General features: G+C 37.2%; 1 protein-coding gene across 21 annotated transcripts in view; it reads right to left on the bottom strand.

Annotated features, from left to right (window-relative positions):
• Positions 1–15,584, bottom strand: part of rims2a (regulating synaptic membrane exocytosis 2a) — a 201,007-nt gene extending 185,423 nt beyond the window's left edge. For all 21 annotated transcript variants that reach the window (XM_056238766.1, XM_056238767.1, XM_056238770.1 and 18 more), the window contains exons 1-3: positions 15,486–15,584; positions 9,288–9,498; positions 5,150–5,161 (exon numbers count right to left, since the gene is read on the bottom strand). In XM_056238766.1, coding sequence (XP_056094741.1) covers positions 5,150–5,161; positions 9,288–9,476 — 201 coding nt within the window. In that variant the 5' untranslated portion in view covers positions 9,477–9,498; positions 15,486–15,584. The remainder of the gene's footprint in view (positions 1–5,149; positions 5,162–9,287; positions 9,499–15,485) is intronic.
• Between the last annotated feature and the right edge of the window lie 7,318 nt (positions 15,585–22,902).

The raw sequence follows: 22,902 nt of genomic DNA, 5'->3' as shown, positions 1-22,902 counted from the left end.
AAAGGATCTAAAAATAAAATATACCAAAACAAATACATTAGTCGCGTTTACATGGACACTTATAATCGGATTGACGGCTCAATCGGACTAAAAAACCTTCATGTAAACACCTTAATCGATCCGATTGAGCTCGATCCGATTGAAATTTCGATCGGATTGAAAGGGGTGGTTTACTCCTTTTGTAATCCGATCGAGAGAACATGTAAACACTTGATCGTATTGAAAACCGAAACTGAAAGGACTGCGCATGTGCAATGAAGTTAAATAAACGTAATGACGTATGACGCGCTGAACGAGCTGTTTTTCCTGTTGAATAAAGTGTCATATTAATAAGTTTCCCGTCATTTTAAAATTCTCATTTCACTCGCGCGTCTGTTAGGTGAAGCAGGACAACGTCCCATCAGTCCTTGTTTTGGATTCTCATCCACAGACGACTGGTTTTGGCCGCGTGGAGGGGCATTTTTATTGCGTGATCAGTAAGCAGCACGGCAAAACTGTCAATATGCTCTAAATTTTGACCAGAGACGAATTAATATTACGTCTGCTGTTTAAAACAAATAAAGAACCAATAGAGGAGAATATTTATGCGTGAACAGCGGGAAACTCTGTATATTCGTGCAGTGTGCGCATGTCAAAAAATCAGATCGGATTTGAAACGTGTGACATATAAACGCGCACATTAACCCGATTACTTTATTTATCGTTCATGTAAACACCGTGTTCGAATTCATCAATCGGATTGATTTAATTCCGATTGAACCATGTAAACGCAGCTACTGTCATTCGTCTATTACACAAAAGCAACAAGTGTAAACGGTAAGGGTGTCACGATTTCGATTTTTAATTCACAATCTCGAACTTCGAATTAAAAAATGGAATCATCGATGCTGCCACGCCCCCATGTCACGTCCGGTCGGCGGAAAAAACACGCGTGTTGAAGTGCTGCGAGTCTATGGCCACTCCTCTAACTTAGCTACAGCCATTCAAAAGATAGCATGGCAACTGCAGATGCAGGAGACCAATCGACAGAACTTGAACCCCCTCCTCTTTCATTGAAGTCGCAGGTGTGGAAGTTTTTGGGATTTCCAGTGAGTTATGTTGACAACGTTCGCGCTTCAAAAAAGCCACAGTTTGCAGACATCCCAAGTCTCGCGGAAGTTCCGGGAGTCTCCCGCATATTGATAGCGGCTCCCTGATCCACGCAAATTAGTTAAAATCTCCCGGAATCTAGAGTGAGCGAGCAAGAGCGCGCATGCGAGACAGAAAAACTGTGCTCCAAACCGTATAGCGCGCACGGCAGAGAGAGAGAGAGAGAGAGAGAGAGAGACCTTGCGTGTGTGCCTCATGAAGCGCATGTAAGACAGAGAGCATCCTGATTGGCCGGTTTCGGCTTTAAATAAAATAAATGTAAAAATCGAGAATCGAATCTAACTGTGACCTTAGAATCGAAAATGTAATCGAATCGAGGATTTGGAGAATCGTGACACCCCTAGTAAACAGTCCTACTCGACCCATTCCGAGCGGGATTCGAACCGGCGTCTCCGGCATAGGAGGCGGGCGCACGAACAAGGATGCTAAATACAGCAGTTTCAAGCATCAGTCGCCAGCACACCTCTTGAGACCAGGGGAGTGAGGTTTATACACCCAGCTCCTACTAGCTTGCCTCCGTTACACTCACCCCCCTAAACCTCACTCCCACCCGGGTCACGGCACCAAATACAACCGGCTCCAAGCGGGTTTCGAACCTGCGTCTTTGGCATGGGAGGCGGGCGCACTAACAAGGACGCTAAAGACCGCAGTTTCAGTCGCTTTTTGAGGCTAGGGGAGTGAGGTTTACATGCACAGGCTTTTACTAGCTTGCCTCCGTTACACAAGCACAACAAAAATATGAAATAAAAACTATTTACAGGTATTAGCATAGGCAGAGCGTGTGTAAGGCTGGGCAAGGTTTTAGAGGGAAAAGCTGCCCATAACTGCTCTTCTAGGATCAATTTTCTCCGTATAGCATATTGGCGAAACAGATTTGGCAAGTGATCAAGTGTGTATCTCGTTGGAACGACACGAGGATGAGTAAATCACAAAAAAGGTTAACTATTCCTTTAAATCTTGCAATTTTTTTTTAACGAAAATAACGGCAGTTAGCGCCAATTTTACCCACTAGCTTCAGTGTAAGTGAAAAGCATCAGTGGTGAAATCGGCTCTTTTTCCATCAGCAATTTCTTCTCTTTACCAAACGCTGACAGTTGTGGTGAAAGAGATCCTGTTGTCCGAGACGGCATCAATATTTACAGCTCCCGGTGTCTCGTGCGGCGAGGGGAGCTGTCGGACATCACACACTGGAACATGATAGCACAGCTGAGTCGAGATCTGGCGACAAACATGAGGCAATGTCTGCGTTCACTATACGACTGACGGAATAAATATCCATCCAAAATCTGCATGACGAAGATGGGAAATGATAGCCAAGATATCTACCTTCACTGCCACTAAAGTTTATTTAGAAATTAATAAAACATTTGACAAATCTGTTTTAAATTATGTACAATCACAATTGTTAGATTTTCATTTTAATTTTAGTATTAGTAGTAATTTTTTTATTATTTCTATTTAGCTTTAATTTGTTCCTATTTCAGTTTGAGTTATTTTAGTACTTCAAATAAAACTTTATTTCAGTAACTTCATTTAACTTCAGTAAGTTGCCACATTTCTAATTTTCAAGTTTAAGTTTTCAAAATCATTTGTTAATGGTTTTAATTTTGCTACAAAGGCACTGGCTAAGCAGAATGGAACGAGCGTAAACAGCCTTCAGGTATTATCAGAATGATTGATATTCAAATGGTAAGCAAGCGCTGCTTTGTTTATGGTTTGTATTGCTTCAGTCCTATAGTTTCAGTTTCTCTTTTGAATGATGAATACAGACTATTGATACCTGCTGCTATAGACAGTTGATATAGGCGCAGAACGCACATGCTAGGCTTTCGTCGCCGCCAGTTCTTACGTCAGCTTGGTGTATCCCGGTCTTAATGGCGTAAACCTCAGAGGCCAGAAACAGAATCCAGTCTCTAAGAACCGTCCAGCAATTCAATCCTCTGCTCTGCTGGGCAACCGGAAAAAAAGCTCGACACGGCCCTGCAAATGCTGAGATACCGTACAACAGATCTCCAGTACCGGAAAACGGAAGGAAACAGAACTACGGACAACAACAACATACTAAACAAACTGAGACTTTTACCTTCTGCTTCTCACATTTTTATACTGAGAAAAACACCTCAATAACAACACATATCTCCATTAGAGTCTCAGAATAGATCACAATATTGTCTCAAAATGTACTCAGATTTGCCAGCAATTACTGTGTTTTAGCTATTCATTATGGAAATGAACAGCTTTCATTTTATGGAAAACACAATTTTATATATATTTTTAAAATTTTTAATATTTACATCAGGACACGTTATGGTAATGAATGGCCGTTTACTTTATGGAAAACATCATTTTATTTTATTTTTAATTTTAGATTTTATATGTATACATCTTGACAAATTATGGTAATGAATAGCTTTCATTTTTTTTATGGAAAATGTGATTTTATATTTTTTAATTTTATATGTATACATCTAGACACATTATGATAATGAATAGCCTTTTCTTTATGCACAATATAGCCTAAATATATTTAAATATTTTATAATAAGTTTTCGAATGACCTGGTTATGTTTCCATGAGATTCACCCATATACTTCCATATTACTGGGCTTTATCAAGACGAGTTAGACCCACAGGTTTGTGTGAGTGAGGTGCATGGGGGAACAGCATAACTCTGAAGCGGGACGGTGTGTGACAGGTAACACTCCACGTGAACCTGCTGCATCACCATCTGTGCTCAAGGGAACACGAGAGCATTTCTATTGTCCTTCTGCACAAAGAGCTGCGCTGCCGGCCAGCCTGGACCTGGACGCAACACTTTTACTACACTGTACTCATGCAGACAAAACAACACACACAATAAAGAGGTCGCTGTTTAATTGCTCAGGGAGTTCTCATTTAAGTATCAACAAATTCTGAAACTATACAAGGAATACACCGAATGTGGGATTACTGAGGTTGTTTTCTCATGAGAAACATCTGAAGCAGGCGATTTAAACAAAGATAAAGAAAATAAAAAAATATCTTAGTGATTTGATCAAATTCGGGGAAATATGGAAACATGATAACACGATTTTCCTTTTTGTAATAACCACAACAAGATTGAAAGCATTCACAAAGTTGTTTCATACAAAGCTGTTGATGTGTTTTTCCCTTGTAAAACTATATGAAAAGGTGCTGATGTTGAAATGAGGGGTGATGCAATGTCATCGACCAGTTGACCATGTGAATCACAACCAGTTCTCATTTAGTTCAGGTTCTGTAAGCGATTTCAGCCATTTTGCTAACATTTTGCTTTCACTGTCAAAATTTACAAAAAACTGTTAATAAAATTTATATAAAAATTTTTAAATAAAAAAGGGAACTCTTAACTGCTAGTGACAATAATATTATGTGTATGTATGTATGTATGTATATATATATATATATATATAATATTATTGTATATATATATATATATATAACATTTAATGTCATTAAATAAAAATATAACAATTTGAAAAATACTCTAAAAACACTTTTACTGATTTTTTATAAATAAAAAGTAGCCTATTTAAAATTACCTTATAATTAGATTTTTTTATTATAATAATAATATATATAAAATTCATATACTTTTGTAATAAAAGTATATTGTATTAAAACTGTTAAAAATTATGCTTAAGTAAAAGACATAATGGTCGCCAAATGTCATCCCATTCTGTGTAAAAAAAAATCTTTTATTTTATTTTATTTTATTTACAGTGTAACTTTAACCACAAACACACACACTCTCCAAAAACCCACCCTAAAAAGACATGTAGAGTACGCAAAGATTGTTTCTGGTTGGCTAAAAAAAGGAGCCTTCAATGTCCTTTCTACCTTTGCAAGGCTCGTTTTATGTGTGCTACTCCAAAGACTATTCATTTATATTTATATAATAATAGCAATCGCTTACAGCACCTTTAATGTGAAATTATCTAAGATAAATATCAAAACATAGACAAGAAAAAAGGATTCTGACCACTTTATCCTCCTGTTGCAATTCCACAGAGGGAGGAAAAGCAAGAGAGAAAGACAAGGGGGGAAAAGAAGAGGGGAGAACAACTGAGTGACATTCAGACACACATAAAGAGATGTTCATGTACAACAGCAGCAAATCACATCGCCGCTTATTACTCTGAGCAAAGTCATTTAAAAGCACCAAGACTGCGCTGGGAGAGAGACATCAAAAGGTTAGATAAGCAGTTTCTGTCCTGATACATCCATCGCCTCGGTCAAAACAGAGGGAGTATCTCCCTCTAGTGGCCATTGTGTTAACTGCTCGATCCTAAGCAGCCACCGAGAAAAATCAAACGTGTTACAATGAGTTGACTGATTTCTGTATGAAATTTCATAATTAAAAGGTCAAGCATTCACAATAAAACATAACTTTTAGCATATATAAACACTGTCACATTTCTCAAAAACCCTTTATCTCTCCTGTAAATATTGTATATGCTGAGAATGCTAGGCCTACTCACACTATTTTTGCAGTATGCATACTAAGTACAGTATGTACATTTTCTGTGCAGTATACTACCGAAACTCATGAATACTGTATCCCACAATGCAATGCACACAGCTTGACCTTCCATTTTCAAAATGATATCAAATGCAGCTTTTAACATCATCTTGACTTATGATCGGATCACATATTACACCGAATTACATATTTTTGCTCAGTTTGTGCTTCTGAATAGATCACCATTTTGGTGGTGATGTGTTTTGTGGGCGGAGCTTACATGCTGGCAGAAATCGACAGCTCTACTTGTCTGACAGTGACAAGTAGACGTCTATAGACCTTATGTGCCAGAGAACAAGGGTCATCTTTAAATTTTCAGTTTGAACTTCCATTTTTGTGGTAGCTCTGTATATTTCTATGACGTCACTGTCGAAGAGTAATTAGCTGGTGAAGTGGATTTGCTTATTTTAGAGTTATTAGCATTGTAATGTTTGAAGCAGATGTCATAAATGTCAGTAGACGGGGAAGATTTTAAAAGGAGGGGTTCATTCATTAATCCGTTAGATCTTACCTTCATGCTGTGGAAATACAAACCACATAGAACATAATGGGCGCTGTGCTGAACAGAGGCGGGGCTACATAAGGTCTATAGAAGCTATAAAAATGAAGACCATCTTTTTTTGCATTCCGATTCTGACATCCAAAGGTACAAGACATATTTTTTCCCCTTATTCCGTGGGTCTTGTCCATTTTCCTCCACTTGTTATCACTGCCACTCGTTTTTCTGCCACCATAGTGCACTGCAGTGACATAACTGTGACGTCCTCTGTCAAATGGTCTATTGCATTCATGCCATGTCATAATTACCGTAACTAGGGGTGGTTATAGACCGGTTTTAGGGGGCTTCCTGATCATTTACTCAGCCCCATGTCATCCAAGATGTTCATGTCTTTCATTTTTCAGTCGAAAATAAATGAAGGTTTTTAGGAAAACATTAAATTTTTTCTCCATATAGTGGACTTCAATGGTTATCAACGGGTTGAAGGTCCAAATTGCAGTTTCAGTGCAGCTTCAAAGGGCTCTACGTAATAAGGGTCTTATCTAGCGAAACGATCTGTCATTTTCTAAAAAAAAAACAATAAAAATGTATATAGGCCTACTTTTTAACCACAAATGCTCGTCTTGCACGTCCACGACTTCACGCATTACGTAATCACGTTGGAAAGGTCAGGCGGAAGCACCGAGTTTTATTTTGTGTTTTATTTTGTTATTCTTGTACTTGTACAGGACTTTGGGGTAGTAGTGATTGCTTGTATATGTGCTTTAGAAATAATTAAACCTTGACCTTGAGCCAGTGTTTAAAAAGAGAATGTGCAAAGACTAAGTCAAATGCCCTTAACAAAAAAAAAGGTACAATTTTGATGTTGGAGGAGAACATTTGTTTTTCGTACTTTCGCGTGACCTTTCCAACGTGACTACGCAATGCGTGAAGTTGTGGACGTACATCGCAGAGCTAGTGCAAGAAAAGCATTTGTGGTTAAAAAGCATATCATTATTCAATTTTTTCTGAAAACGACCGATCGTTTCGCTAGATAAGACCTTTATTCCTTGGCTGGGATCGTGTCGAGCCTTTGAAGCTGCATTGAAACTGCAATTTAGACCTTCAACCTGTTGGTTCCCGTTGAAGTCCATTATATGGAGAAAAATCCCTGGAATGTTTTCCTCAAAAACTTTAATTTCTTTTCGACTGAAGAAAGAAAGACATGAATATCTTGGATGACATGGGGGTGAGTAAATTATCAGGAAATTGTAATTCTGGAGTGAACTAATCTTTTAAGTCTTATCATTCTAAACATTCAAGTGATTTAAAGCCATCTAAGCGCGAGACACTGTCAAAGTAACTTCATTCAAATTCATTCATTTCAACTTTAATACTTGTTAATAATAATATGATGACAAATTTCTGTTAGTCAAACAGTAGCCTAAACGTGTACCGATATTACCTGTACTGCAGAAAGACTGGTACCATTGTTTTTAAGTATTAGTAGGGTTTAAGTACTTAAGTACTAGTAGGGTACTTTTGACTTCTTATAATATAGTGGTGCCAATTTACAAAGAGGCACCACTTAGACAATGGTCTCTTGCTACACATGAAGATCAAATCCTAGAACCGCCCCTGACTGTAACGATTCTGGGATGCGTTTCCCAAAAGTATCGTAAGCCTAAGTAGATCGCACAGAGCCATTTCCACCAATGATCTCTACGATCAACTTAGCTCACGATGCCTTTGAGAAATGCAGTCCTGAACTGTAAAAAACCTGTAATTACAACTTGTAAACTTTTTCTGGTTTTCAATCTTTCTGAGAGCAACTATTTGTTCCACGTGGCCGCAGTACCAGATTTAAAGGAACACTCCGACTTTTTGGGACTTTAGCCTATTCACCTTATCCCCCAGAGTTAGATAAGTCCATACATACCTTTTTCATCTCCGTGCGTGCTATAAGTCTGTTTGACGCACCCACCGCTAGCCTAGCTTAGCACAAAGACTGGATGTAAACGGTTGCAGCTAGCATACTAATCCAAATAAGTGACAAAATAAGTCCCAGTATAAATACTGGGAACTATATTCTCTGAAGGCGAAGCACTGCTACTTGGGCGGAGTGATAACCGCAGCACCTGAGACGTACCGTACCCAAACTCTGAACAAACTCTCTGCTCCTCACCACGGCGCGTCTCAGGTGCTGCGGTTATCACTCCGCCCAAGTAGCAGTGCTTCGCCTTCAGAGAATATAGTTCCCAGTATTTATACGGTTAAAATATGTCTGTCTCATGTGACTTTGTTTTTTGTACACTCTGTGACTATACAAATCACAACATGTAAATAGGAAAATGTTTGCGCTATTTTGTCACTTATTTGGATTAGTATGCTAGCTGCAACCGTTTACATCCAGTCTTTGTGCTAAGCTAGGCTAGCGGTGGGTGCGTCAAACAGACTTAAAGCACGCACGGAGATGAAAAAGGTATGTATGGACTTATCTAACTCTGGGGGATAAGGTGAATAGGCTAAAGTCCCAAAAAGTCGGAGTGTTCCTTTAAAGTGTGTTCGACTCGGAGCGGCGCATTGCAGACCGATCGGTGTATGACATCAAAGTACCGCCGAAAACATACACAGCTTTTTTAATCACGACATGCCGTGAACACAGCATAAAATTGAGATGTTTTTCCTCCTCGAGTTTGAGCTTCCAATTCTCCTTTATCATACTATATAAGCCAGATGTATCAAATATGATACTCTACAATTTTTTTTATTTTTATTTTTTATCTAAATGTTCAATATACTTCCATTTAAAAAAAAAAAAATCTGACCATCATCACATATGTCAAGCTTTACAGGGTTAAAAATGCAAACTAACCATATATTTTTCTAAGATGATAACGAGACACTCGCTGGTTAAACATGCAGCCTAATAAGGTCATGTCGCATCATTGTAGCATACTACCGTTTGCAACGTTTCACACTCCACAAGTTATTTATAAAAAATACTAGGCAGTGTATGGCGCAAAAGTGCAACTAGTATGTGGTGAGCAACTAGTATTCTATTCTGAACACATCACTGCACTATCAGTGCTTGTGTGTACGTCTGTGTTACGGCTGTACCTTGTTGGAGCGTAGTGAAACTCTTCCTCCACAGCGAGCACAGAACTTGGTTTGGCAATAAGAACAGAGGTGGCCACAGCCGTCGGCAAACTTGGTTTTATGGCAGATTCCGCAGATGGGGGCGTCAGTCTTCTGCTCCGGGGTGGTCTGTGCCTCATCCCCCATCTTCTTTACCTGATCCTTATACATTTCAAATTGCTGGTGCAATTTCCTGCGGGGAACAGAACACAGCCAATCAGAACACGGCAGGAAAACATGTTACAAGTTTAAAGCTGTTAGTTTACCCAAAAATGAAAATTCTGTCATCATTTACTCACCCTCATGTCGTTCCGAACCCGTAAGACTGTCTTGATCTTTTTAATGAAATCTGAGAGCTTTCTGTCCCTCCATCTACGCAAATGACACTTTGACGCTTCAAAACGTTCATTAACTAATCCATATTAATTGAGCGGTTTAGTCAAAATATTCTGAAGAGACTCGATCACTTTATATGATGAATAGATTTAATTTAGGCTTTTATTCACATTTAAACATTGATCAATGAACATAAATGGAAGCTCAAACGTGATGCGTAACTCGAGAGTGAACCTCATTGGTTCCCACACGTCAAGCGAACATGATTGAGCTTCCGTTTACCATAACTGATGTGTGAGTTGATGAATGTTTATATGTGAATAAAAGCCTAAATTCAATCTGTTCATCACATAAAGCAATCGAGTCTCTTCAGAAAATTGACTAAACCGCTCAATTCATATGGATTAGTTTTACGATCTCTTTATGAACTTTTTGAAGAGTCAAAGTTGTAGTTGCGTAGCTGTCAATGGAGGGACAGAAAGCTCTCAGATTTCATCAAAAAAATCTTCATTTGTGTTCTGAAGATGAACGAAAGTCTTACAGGTTTGGAACGACACGAAGGCGAGTTATTAATGACAGAATTTTCATTTTTGGGTGAACTAACCCTTTAAACATTATAAGAAACAGGACACAGAGTTTGCTCTTTCATAGCTCATGAGACTTGTTTCATTCAAATATCAATTTATTTCAGTTATTTATCCTAAAATGCTAAAAGAAAAATCTAAAAACAAGACACAAGTGAGACAATTACTGGCATACAGTTAAATACGAGCTATAAAACTAACATTTTATTTTTAAATTAACATTTTTATTCAGCAAGGATTCATTTAATGGACAGTATAAATACATTTATAATGTTGCAAAAGGTTTATATTTCAAATAAATCTTACATTAATATATGAAGCAGCACAACTGTTTTCAACATTGATTATAATAAGCAATATTTCTAAAGGATCACGTGACACTGAAGAATTCAGCTTTACCATCACAGGAAAAAAATGATATCTTTCAAATATATTCAAATCGAAAACAGTTATTTTTAGTTGTAATAATATTTCACAACATATTTTGATAAATGCAGCCTTGGTGACCATTAGAGACTTAAAAAAAAACTAAATGCACCGACCCCGTACATTTCAAAAAGTATTTTAAAATAATTTCCTACATGAAAAATTATGTATATATATTTTTTTTACCCATATACAATATATATATATATTTTTTAATATAAATCCTGAAAACAGGCATATTGTTCTGAAAGAAAAGCCACATTCACAATGAGATATCTGTAGAATCACTATAGCCTAATGGTGTTTTGTTGGTTGTCATGAAGCTCTGATTAAAGGACAAGTTCGGTATTTTACACTTAAAGCCCTGTTTCAAGATCGTTTCTGATGAAATAGAACGGTTAAGATTAAAATTTGGACACATGCTGCTGTCCCGAGAAATTTCGGTTTCTGTGGTTGCACCCCCCCCACCTCCACAATGGTTACCGAAAATACCGAACTTGTCCTTCAAACTCTCTATAGTCTATAGTGACTGCTGGAGGTGTCAGACAGACACTCAACACTGACGAGAACTTTCTGTTCTTCCCTTTACTTCATCAGCAGTTAAAGCATCATGTGCAGCCTACAAACTATTTGTGGCTAAACGCTTTCAATCCAGATGACAAAGATAACACATCAGGCTCACGTGCATCACCTCATATTGACTGCAACAGCTGTAGACATGTCAGTACTTATGAGCTACAGTAGCACATGCGATAGTTCCCGCTACAAAAAATGATCATTTATCAAGATACATATCAACTTGATCTTGAGCTAGCAGATCAGCTTGAGGGATTTTTATTTTAGGGTGACGTTCAATCATGTACCCACTCATTACCGTAAGAGAGCGGAGGGGGTCAAAGGCTTGAGACAGACCCTGAAACGCTAGCTGAATGCATGCATGATGCACATGCATTTTGTATGTCGCCTGTCAATCAACCGTAGTCGTGGAAACCAAACACTGGGGGCTAACGCCATAAGCTGCCTATTAGAGGAGGTTTGGTCCCACATCTGCCCCTGCAACATTCATCAGCAGGCTGAATTATTGAGCACACTGATCTCTTTACTACGGCAGAACGCCTGGGTGTTACCCAGAATTCCCCTGCTGGCCACCTCCCACCAAACATGAGCACATTCTCACGCTAATCACTGGCTCTGACAGGAGAGTTTGAATACTTAATGCTAAGGAGGTAGTTTCCCAAATTTCACTGAACTTTTGTCTTTTTGACTTCAGCATAAACAAAATTGTAAAAAAAAAAAAAAAAAAAAAAAAAATGTTGACGACCCATGCTTGATTCACATTAGTCACTATAATAGACTTGGTCGGTGTCGTGTCATAGCTGGGGGTGTGGCTTGGGGCGGAGTCAACGTGGGGGAAACCAATGAAAAGAGTTGCGTTAACCCAGTATGGCTTACGTAGAATCACTTCTGCCGCTCGACAGAGCAAGATGCATAGAAAAACTGAGCCGTATTCTCTGACAGTATCTGTGACTGGACAAACGAACCAATGGAATTGCCAGATATGTAATTTTCTCGTCAAAATGCATGCTGCTCCCCCAAATATTACACGACAATACCTACTTCACTTCATACATCACCCAGTCTTTCGATGAAGAAGTTTATTCAGTGTTCCTGAATTTAATGGATTTAGAATATGTATTACATTTAACGTTTTAAAATTATCATAAAACTTGGATATATGCGCAGAGTATAATTTACCGCAGTAGGCTACCACGTTTAACAAACATTTGTCAAAAGCCAGTTATTGATGAGCTGATATTGATGAGTTATTGTTTGGCATCAATTACACAGGTTTAGATCAAGTTTAGACATCCGTCAATTTTCTGTTGTCTTGCATGCATGTAGCTTTATTTGTTAATTTATTCGTTTTTCTTTACAGCCATGCATGAATGAATTCCTAGTTTCTATGGGTTTCAGCATTTGCATTTTACGTTTTACGTATTTTAAGTTTTTGTGGCCGTTCCCAGTTATGCCAACTAAATCTATACCTGGAGAAAGCCATTAGCATTCCCATTTATCACAATGGCAAATTTAGCCCGTTTCACGCTTTTAAGAGCTACAAAATATTGGTCACTGGTACTAGTATAGCCTACTATTCTTCTACTATAATAAAAATACTGGAGATACATGTCAGAATAAGCTGCTAGTTTTGACCAGGGTTATGAACTAAAACTATTAATAACATTGATAGCTGCAAAATTATTTTTAAAAAAAACTAAAAAAACAAATTGTCAACCCACTTAAATAAGTTTAAGTTGAAGCACAAAACTTACTAACTGTAAATAATAATAAAAATAAATACAATTTAAATTAAAAAAATACACCTAACGAGTAGCATTTAAAGAAATGTATAAAAGTTTTGACCAGGATTACTATTAAAAACATTGTTAGCTGCAATAAAAAAAAAAAAACACTGCATTGGAATGGCAACTCTACGAAAAAAGTTTAAGTTGAAGGACTGAAATTACTAACTGTGAAGAATAAAAAAAATAAAAATAAAACTGAAATAAAAAAATAAACCCTAAAGAGTAATATTTAAAAAAAGGCAGAAGCACATAACACAAATACTAAAAATGTAAGTAAAATTTAAATATAAAAATAAAGGTTAATTCAAAATTTGAATTCAAACCGTAACATTATATAAATAAACTATAACATTGGTTTTTACTGTCCTTCAATGGAAAAAAAAAAAGTCTTTTTACAAACAGGTTCTAACTTTTTAAAGCTAACTAGCCAACCCTGACAGCCTGAACTCCACCAGACATCATTTCTGTTTAAGTCAGATACTTTTCACCCCTCTGGGATCAAGTCACACCAATGAGCAGGTCTGCTTTCAACGACCCCTTGACCTCTGCCCTCTCACCCTCAGAACATGTGGATATACAGTACCACTCACTGTCTGACCCCATGCTCCGCTCTCAGATACTCGTCACATATCCTTTAACAAAATGCAATATTATTTTTTAGTCTGTGACACGAGACAGTCTTCCGTCAGAAAGAAAGATCATACTGTATGTGTTTGAATTGACACGATGACGAACTTTCTATTTAACACTCGCATATACAGCCGGCTCCAGACAGCAGTCAGGTGCATGATGGGAAGCCTGGAGGAGCTCCAGAGGTCTGACAGGTGCGCTGGCTCAGGTAGCATTACAGACAGCTGGAGAGCATAACCCATAATATAACCATACGCCATTCTTCACGTCTCATCTGACACACAGCAGATAGAGAAGTCAAAGAAACACGAGCCAGTACACTGATACGGACTCCCTTTATGAGTGACACCGTGGCCACCTGAAGACCTGCGCTTTACCCGTTTAAGCTACTAATAAATTTGTAGTCGACTTCAGTGTAATACAAAACCCATGCTTAATGCAGGTCTCTAATGCAGATCTCGTAATCAAATCGAATTGATGGACCATACTGATCAAAACGGGCTGTTATTTAAGATAAAACTAATAGTGAAATAAGGACTGTCATTTCATTTATTTAGGGCTTTATCGCATTAATTCAGCATAATTAATTGTAAAGAAAAACATAATAAAAATAAGTAAATTTCTCATGCCCACTGACCTGTATGCAAGTCATTTTTCTATCATCTGAGCAACTTAAGATATTCAAAGCTTTCATTTCTCATTACAATAAAATGGAATTAAATTAAATGAAGTTTTATGTAAACAAAGTTCGGGAGGAGCATGTTCAGGTAATCATCCAATCAGCGCAAGAAGAAGCCAGTATAAATAAAGCCTTCCCTTACCTCCTGTCTCATGACTAATTTCTCAGCATCCCACCACCACCCCTTCACCCCACATTCGGCTGGGTCCGCTCATAGTTACCTATGATCTCTAAAGTTATGGGGGGAGTACTCTGGGGTCGGGCCGAATTCTGAGCTCGGAGCCCTCCCCCCGGACACCAAGCCAAATACGCATTATAATATTACATCTGATTTCATTAACATGTAAACTCGTGAACCTCATTTAAAAATTCGCTAACAATAGTTAATGCATATTGCATCATGAATGCAACAATCGAATGCTATTGTTATATACAGTATATTAGGGCTGTCAAATCGATGAATCGCGAATAATCAGATCTAACATAAAGGTTTGTTTTTATATAATATATATGTGTATATGAATACATATATATATATATATATATATATATATACACACATACATACATATACATAAACACATATAGGGAATACTCTTCATTTTTGAATTCTGATGTAATTGCATTAACAACTGTATATAAACTGTAGAATAATTCTATATAACACACTGGTGGATTTAACATCTAATGTTAAAATATACGTTTTTAATGTAAATGTCAGGGTTATGTCTTTAGATTTTGTTTTTGTTCATGTGTCTTTTTTTATTCATGTTTACCCTTTCAGTTTAGTCTTTGTCGTGCCCTAGTTAGTTTCCTTAGTTACTGATTACGTTCGCCTGTTGTTCATTTAGTTATATTTATATACAACACTAACAGTGTTGGGTAAGTTACTCTAAAAAAGTTATTTATAATTATTTACTAGCTAAATTAATAAATGCTGTAAAAGAAGTTGTTAGTTCAAAAAAGTGTTAACAGCTAATTGATCAACATACCATTTAATTAATTACATTAAAGATTTTGATGAACCGATGATGAAATTTGATACATTTCAGCATTGTCAGTGAAAGGTGAGTCATATCCACAGAAATGGCACATAACTCAAGGGTTTTCTGGGCAATATAGCTTTTTGAGGGCAAAGATTAATCCATTCAGTCTTACTTACGTCTCCGGCTCCTTTGGAGGCTCTGTTTGCGGTTGGTTTGGGGACTTTGTTTGGGGCTGGAGAACGTTATTAACCAGATCAGTGATTCCGCTAAAGGGAAACCACCTGTATGAACAAGCAGACAACGCAACTCAATATCAGGTCAACAAGCCTGCTTCCAGTCGACATACGCCACCAATATCATGACAACAACGGCAGCAGTGCAGCTACATTCATGGGGAACACACATAAAGGGTACAGCATGTACAGCTACAAGAGCTACTAGGACAGAGAGAAAGAAAGAGAGAAAGACAGGGACAGACCAGTCTTGGCCCACGGACCGTCTCATGCATATTGCACAGAAAACCGGCCACTTTTTAATCCTTTCGGAAAATAATCGTGTTTGGAATGTACCAGGTTGCTATAAACGTTTCTGTCATGTCAACTCTCTGAGTGTTTGGCATGGTAATGGATTTCACAATGTTGATGTGTTTGGACTGCTGATGGTGTTATTGCCGCTGCTCCTACAGAGCAAGCATATTGACTTTATACTGCCAATAGTAAACACAGATTCGCTGCTTTGGGCAAGTAAGATATTCTGCTGCAGCACAATATAGCATACATGAATTACCCGTAGCAGATCTCTACAGGTGGAGCTGGGGAAGGGGAAGGGTTTCTGAAAGTGCGCTGCAACTGCTACAGCAAATGCTAACCAAGTATTTGAAGGTTGAGCAGTGAGCTCATTGGCTACTGATACAGCAGGAACCAATCAGCTGTGCCCTACAGAGAATGATGTGATTGCAAGCAGCTCGAGGGACCTGCGCCATCTAGAGTTTCATGACAGAACTTTGTATTTCTGAGGAAGAACAAATCACTGGATATGTCAAAGTGGTCCAGTTTAGTGGCATTATTATTTTGTTGTTGTTGTTGTTGATGTTGTTTTGGCACGTAGCAGTAGGCAAACTAGATATGAGCAAAACTTTATATCCTGCTTTTTTTTAGTTATATCTATGAAATAATATTTATTACTTTTAGACAAAGAGTCTAATTACAAAGTGCAAAAACAATTGCACTATTTTTTAAATATTTTTTTTACTGCACTGGATGAGACCTGAACTGAGCTGGATGATGACATCACTTGTTTTCTGCAGAACTGCTTTATAGCTGAATTTAATATATTTCATATTGATGAGCTTTACACAATTATTGAACTGAACTGAATCAACACTGAACTGACCTCAGCTGAACAATGAAACTATTTTATTTTTAGAGCTGCTTTACAGCAGAAACTCTGTTTGCATCATTAAATCATTATTTTCCTGTTTACCCCTGTCAAGCTGCTTTAAAACAAGCTGTATTGTATAAAGTGCTATATAAATAAAGGTGGCTTGACTTTTCCAGCATTTCTCATTTCTGTCATGGACAGAAAATGCTGTGCAATTTTTATTATTGTGGTAAAAACTAAGTGGGCATTTTGTGGCTGGAATAAGAACGTGGATTTTGCTGAAAGTGAAAAATCTGGCTTTGTGAGACTAGAGAAAGAAGAAAAAGAGAAATACAAAAATGGAGTCCTGATAGATGGGGGGGGGGGGGAGAAGAGGAGACACTCAGCCAGAGAAGGAAGCAAAGAAGCCGGAGTGAGTGAAATGAATTTTGCACCCATCGGCCCGGGATACGGTCAATTGTCGACATATACAGAAAAAGAGATCAAACAGTGTCCATGTGCAACTCACAGAGTCAACAAACAAGCAAAATAAAGCAGGACTGGTGCATCCAGCCTGCATGTGGATGAAGCTGCCAAAAGCTTTTCGAACAGAGCCATAACAGACTGCAGGCAGCCAATCACTAGAGAGAGTAGGGGAAAGAGCTGCCAATCACAGAGGAAGCCACAACAAACGCACACGCGGGAATGTCAAAGCCTTGAGGTCTCTAGCTAAGAGAAGCCCACACAGAATCATTGCCTGGAGAAAAACTGCAGAATTTGAACTGCTAACAAAGTTCTGCCCCTATATTGTTTGTTTACTAAATGCTTTGGCGAATCTGATTATGATTTTAGCCACCAATAAGAATATTCTGCAGCTTTTGCCCCAAAATCAATGCGGAAAATGAGGGAAAAGTCCACAGAATCCGTCTAGGCCTCGCTTAGTGTTACTTACTGGACTGGCTGAGACGTTGCATCTTCTTTGACCCTAAAAATAAATAAAAAAAGTCAACAAAAGAGCATGATGACAACAGAAATAAAAGACAACATAAGACTAACATAATTTAAACCAAATTTAAAAAAAAAAAAAAAAACATGGAAAAACAGTCAAACAAATATCAACACATATGATGTGCAGGACGGTATGACAGCATGTGGATTCAAAGGTGACGCATCCAATTATAATTTTGTCACATGTGTTTTATTATTTTAGGTTTACGGTTGTGAGTCAAAACATTTTTTAACACAGGCAACCTAATATGATTGGTTGGGAATATAACATCTAAAATCTTATATAATATTATCTTTTGATTTGATACACTTATATATATATATATATTTATAAATATTTATATATAATACAAATGATGTATAAATATATTTATACAGTATAAGAATGCAAATATTTCTTAAATATATACATGCATATGTCTGTATTTATATATAAAAAATAATTATACGCAGTACACACACATATTATGTAAACACAAACTTTTATTTTGGATGCGATTAATCGTTGCCCAGCACTAATATATATATATATATATATATATACATATGTGTGTGTGTGTAAATGTATATATATACTGCTTATATATATATATAAGCAGTATATATATACATTTACACACACACACACATATGTATATGTATATATATATATATATATATATATATAATACATACACACCGTATATATACACATCTACATAAACTATATATATATATATATATATATATATATATATATATTAGTGCTGGGCAACGATTAATCACATCAAAAATAAAAGTTTGTGTTTACATAATATGTGTGTGTACTGTGTAATTATTTTGTATATATAAATACAGACATATGCATGTATATATTTAAGAAATATTTGCATTCTTATACAGTTTAAATGTATTTATACATCATTTATATATAAATATCATCATTTATTATAAATATATATTGGTCATACCAACCACCCGCCATTACATGTGAAACAAACTAAATATGCAAATAGATATGACCATGATCATTTTAAACATATACACAAAAAAAGAACATACAAAGACATGGAACACTTAAATATTTTAAATAAAAAGAAACAAATAATAAATAACAGGTAAACAGAAATAAAACAGGGAAATTATCTTTCTGCCCTCCACAGACAAGTCGACAACACAAAGAAAACACACCGTCCACGACAGATAGTCCATCAGACTCAATGTGTTGAGCTTAAAACTATATAAATACATAAATAGAATAAATCCACCACAGCATTACCCTGTAAGAACATATACAAACCACAAGGAAAGAGGGTTAATGAACCCCCTAAAATCAGATAAAACTGCTATGAATGCTGTCCTGAATGCATGGTGTACAGTTTCAGAACATGTTTAGGTAAATCTGGACCCCCTTTATCCCCTGTCAGATCATTTATGCATTTTTCTGTGTGAATTAATGGAGAAAAAAACATCTGAATCTATGGTTAGATTTTCTTTGAAACAGTGTGACACTGCCCTCTAATGGTCAAATGTCTTCTATTAAGGAAAAGATGCCAACCTCTGCAAAAGTGTGGCAGTCTCAGCGTAGCAGGATTATATATATATATATATATATATATATATATATATATATATATATATATATAATAAATATACCATGGATGGCAACCAAGCTGCCTTTGATTTCAGTCACACATTAGGTAACACATTGGGTTGAAGCTAATCCCACAATAACTTGCAGAAAATCTGCACTAGTTAAGCCGTGACTCGCAAGTCTTGCGTGATGTTCTAACCAAATTACCCTCTTTCTGAGCTGTTCTCAGACTGTTAATTTAACCTCAAATGACTGTCCTCGCTCCTCCTCATCCCTCTCTATTCTCTCAGTATCTCGGCGCTCTTGAGTGGAGGTGGAGACACAGGCCTCATTGATGTGACAGCTATAGAATGAGAGCTGACTCATCACTTTAAATAATACACCCCACATCTCACCATCAGAGTCTCAGCACAGTCCTCTTAAAGGAGCATTCATGCTTATTTTCCCTCAGCTCCATCTGTGGCCTTACGTTTTGTAGAAACTAAATGGGAAACGCATCTACTATATCTACAGCACTATTTGTAAAATTCCAAGGTGGTTAAAATTAACCTTCATCAAGTACATAAAAACAAGAACGTTGTTTTAAAAATGTTTCATGAGAACACATCAGATATTAATGATGTTAAAAGAACATTCTGTATGTTATTTAAAGAATGTTTGGTTACACTTTAGTTTATTAACTATGACTTTTGCCTCAATAAACTACTAATTACTGCTTATTAATAGTTAGTATGGTAGTTTTTAAGTTTAGTTATTTTGTAGGATCAAGGGATGTAGAATATGGTCATACAGAATAAGGCATTAATATGTGCTTTATACAAACAGCCAATATCCTAGTAATATGCATGCTAACAAGCAACTATACAAGTGAGAAAACTAAACTAAAGTGTTACCGAACGTTTTGTCTTGACATAACCTTGACAAAACAGTGAAAGTTGTGGGAACATTCCCTGTTAACTGGGTTAAGATGTTAGGTTAAGATGTAGGGCCATATTCAGACTGCCAGCAAAAATAAAAATGTTTGCATATTCAAATTTTATCCAGATGAAAAAAAAAAAACCCACGTGAAATCTGTTTGTTTCTCCATTTATGGAGGTGGTTTGAAATGCGATTCGAATCAGATTTTTACAGATCCGTCTCAGTCTGGACGCTCTGGATGCTCGAATCAGATTTCAAACTGTATTTTCCGTCACTCTTAATGCGACACACAACGGTAACGTCAAAACTGGTGCCGGAATTATTCATACAGAATTCAAATGGTATGGTGGACCAAAGACCCCAACTCCACAGCGCACTTATTTGGAGAGCGAGATGATGCACCTCCATTTCTCCTGAAAAAAGCAACCCATACAGAATATGCAACCCATGAAAAAAAAAAAAAAAATCTGAACATATCCTAAAACAGTCTAAATCAAACATAATATCTCAATGGAGTTTGCTCCATGTAAACAGTGGCCATGATTAAAATAGCATGCATCCGGTGAGAAGTGTGCACAATTTCTGTATGCATTGCACTATATTAATTATGCATGAATGTATTTAGTCATAAAACATGGCTACATTTGAATGGACACCAATGAAGAATGATGCTTTTCCCCCCACAGATGACATCTACTAGCAGAGGCTAACAGTTCCATGCTAACCACCTATTTCTAGCAGACTAACATCACTTACAACACCTTTTAATAGAAATGTTTTTCTTACTTCCTTCCTAAAAGCATTATAAAGAATATGATATGGAAAACAGGACTCTTTAGAAATGATGGAAGGTAATTCAGAAATGAACATGCTCAGCGTCAGCGATACTGATAGTTTCCATGTTATTAGGAGAGTGTGTCATTGGGTGAGGTTGTTGAGTTAACCTTTATGCAGCGGAAACACTGGATTACACATTCATACAGACACTTTTATGAAAGCAAAAACATGACATTAACCAACAAGCTTTACCATGACATGAGAAATCAAACCCATGGCAGGGTTATCATTAACTACAACTAAACCTACTCAAAACATTTTTGTTAATTGAATTAAAGGTACAATAAGGTCTCATTAGTTAATATTAGTTAATGCATTAACTATGAGAAATATATTTTTACAGCATTTATATTTTTAAACCTTTGTTAATGTTAGTTAATAAACACATTAATGTTCATGTTAGTGTAACGGAGGCCAGCTAGTAGTTGCTGTGCGAGTAAACCTCACTCCTCTGATCTCAAAAGGCTCTCTAGCGACAGATGCTAGAGGCTGCAGTCTTTAGCCTCCTTGTTAGAGCGCCTGACTCTCATGCCGGAGACCCGGGTTCGAGGCCCGCTCGGAGCGGGTCGAGTGGGACCCAGGTGGAGGGGTTACATTGGTGCCGTGACCCGGATGGGAGTGAGGTTTAGGGGGGTGAGTGTAACGGAGGCCAGCTAGTAGTTGCTGTGCGAGTAAACCTCACTCCTCTGATCTCAAAAGGCTCTCTAGCGACAGATGCTAGAGGCTGCAGTCTTTAGCCTCCTTGTTAGAGCGCCTGACTCTCATGCCGGAGACCCGGGTTCGAGGCCCGCTCGGAGCGGGTCGAGTGGGACCCAGGTGGAGGGGTTACATTAGTTCACAGTGCATTAACTTATGTTAACAGATAAAACTTTCGATTTTAAAAACATTAGTAAATGTTGAGATTGACATTAACTAAGATTAATAAATACTGTAGAAGTATTGATGGTATTCATTGATAGTTCACGTTAAAAATTGTTAACAAAAGAAACCTATTTGTAAAGTGTTACCCAAAATAACTAAAAATGTAATGAAAAATAAAAATATAAAAATGAAAGCTAATTCAAAATATGAATACGAACTATAACAGTATATAACTAACACTAAAAGATACACTGACCCGCAGCCCCTGAAAGTGCTGGTGCTCATTCATATGCAAAGAAGCCAATAACAACATAAGGACTACAAAGTACAAACAAGTGGACTACAAAGAACAAATTAAATAAAGAAATGCATTTGACCTCTTTTTCAGCAGTTCTGTATGAAGCGTGTGTGTGTGTGTGTGTGTGTGTGTGTGTGTGTGTACGTGTGGACACACTGGCCTCCTGCTGTCAGCGATGCACAGAAGAGGAAAGTCCTGTTACATAACACAGAGCTGAATCTCTGCATGGGGCATAATTACTCCACAATTACAGCTGCCAGTGTGCCAGTCTGTGCTGGTCAGTGGGGCTGGCAGTGCCCGCGCTCTCCTCATGCCATCACAACCAAAACACAGCAGCATCCACAGCCTTCAGCCTCACGTTAAAGGAAAAATCCTGCCATGTTGTAATGTTTTCTCTCTATCTCTCAGTTTGTAAAAACCTTTGGAAACCTGATTTATAAAGTAGCATTCTTTTTACAGTATTTGTGCAGTATGCAAACAGTATGTGCATTACGAGGACACATGAATTTTAAGAATATAATGATGTGCACAGATAAATCATTTATAATAAATAATGCAATATTTCATGAAAAGAACTGTCCATTTTGATGTCGTGGTGACTTATTTATGACGCCAAAAGCGACATGCACAGTTTAAAAATGAACAGTAAAATACCATTTTTAATTGAAAGAAATAATGAAAATTTACATTTTAATGGTCAATATGTATGCTTGACATAGGGAGCAAAAAGTACATAGAT

The sequence above is a fragment of the Rhinichthys klamathensis genome, unplaced genomic scaffold (genome assembly GCF_029890125.1).
Source record: "Rhinichthys klamathensis goyatoka isolate OS25496 unplaced genomic scaffold, OSU_Roscu_1.1 h1tg000539l_1, whole genome shotgun sequence".
Taxonomy (NCBI): Eukaryota; Metazoa; Chordata; class Actinopteri; order Cypriniformes; family Leuciscidae; genus Rhinichthys; species Rhinichthys klamathensis.
The sequence above is the reverse complement of the archived record's forward strand: the minus strand, read 5'-3'. Positions and strand labels throughout refer to the sequence as shown.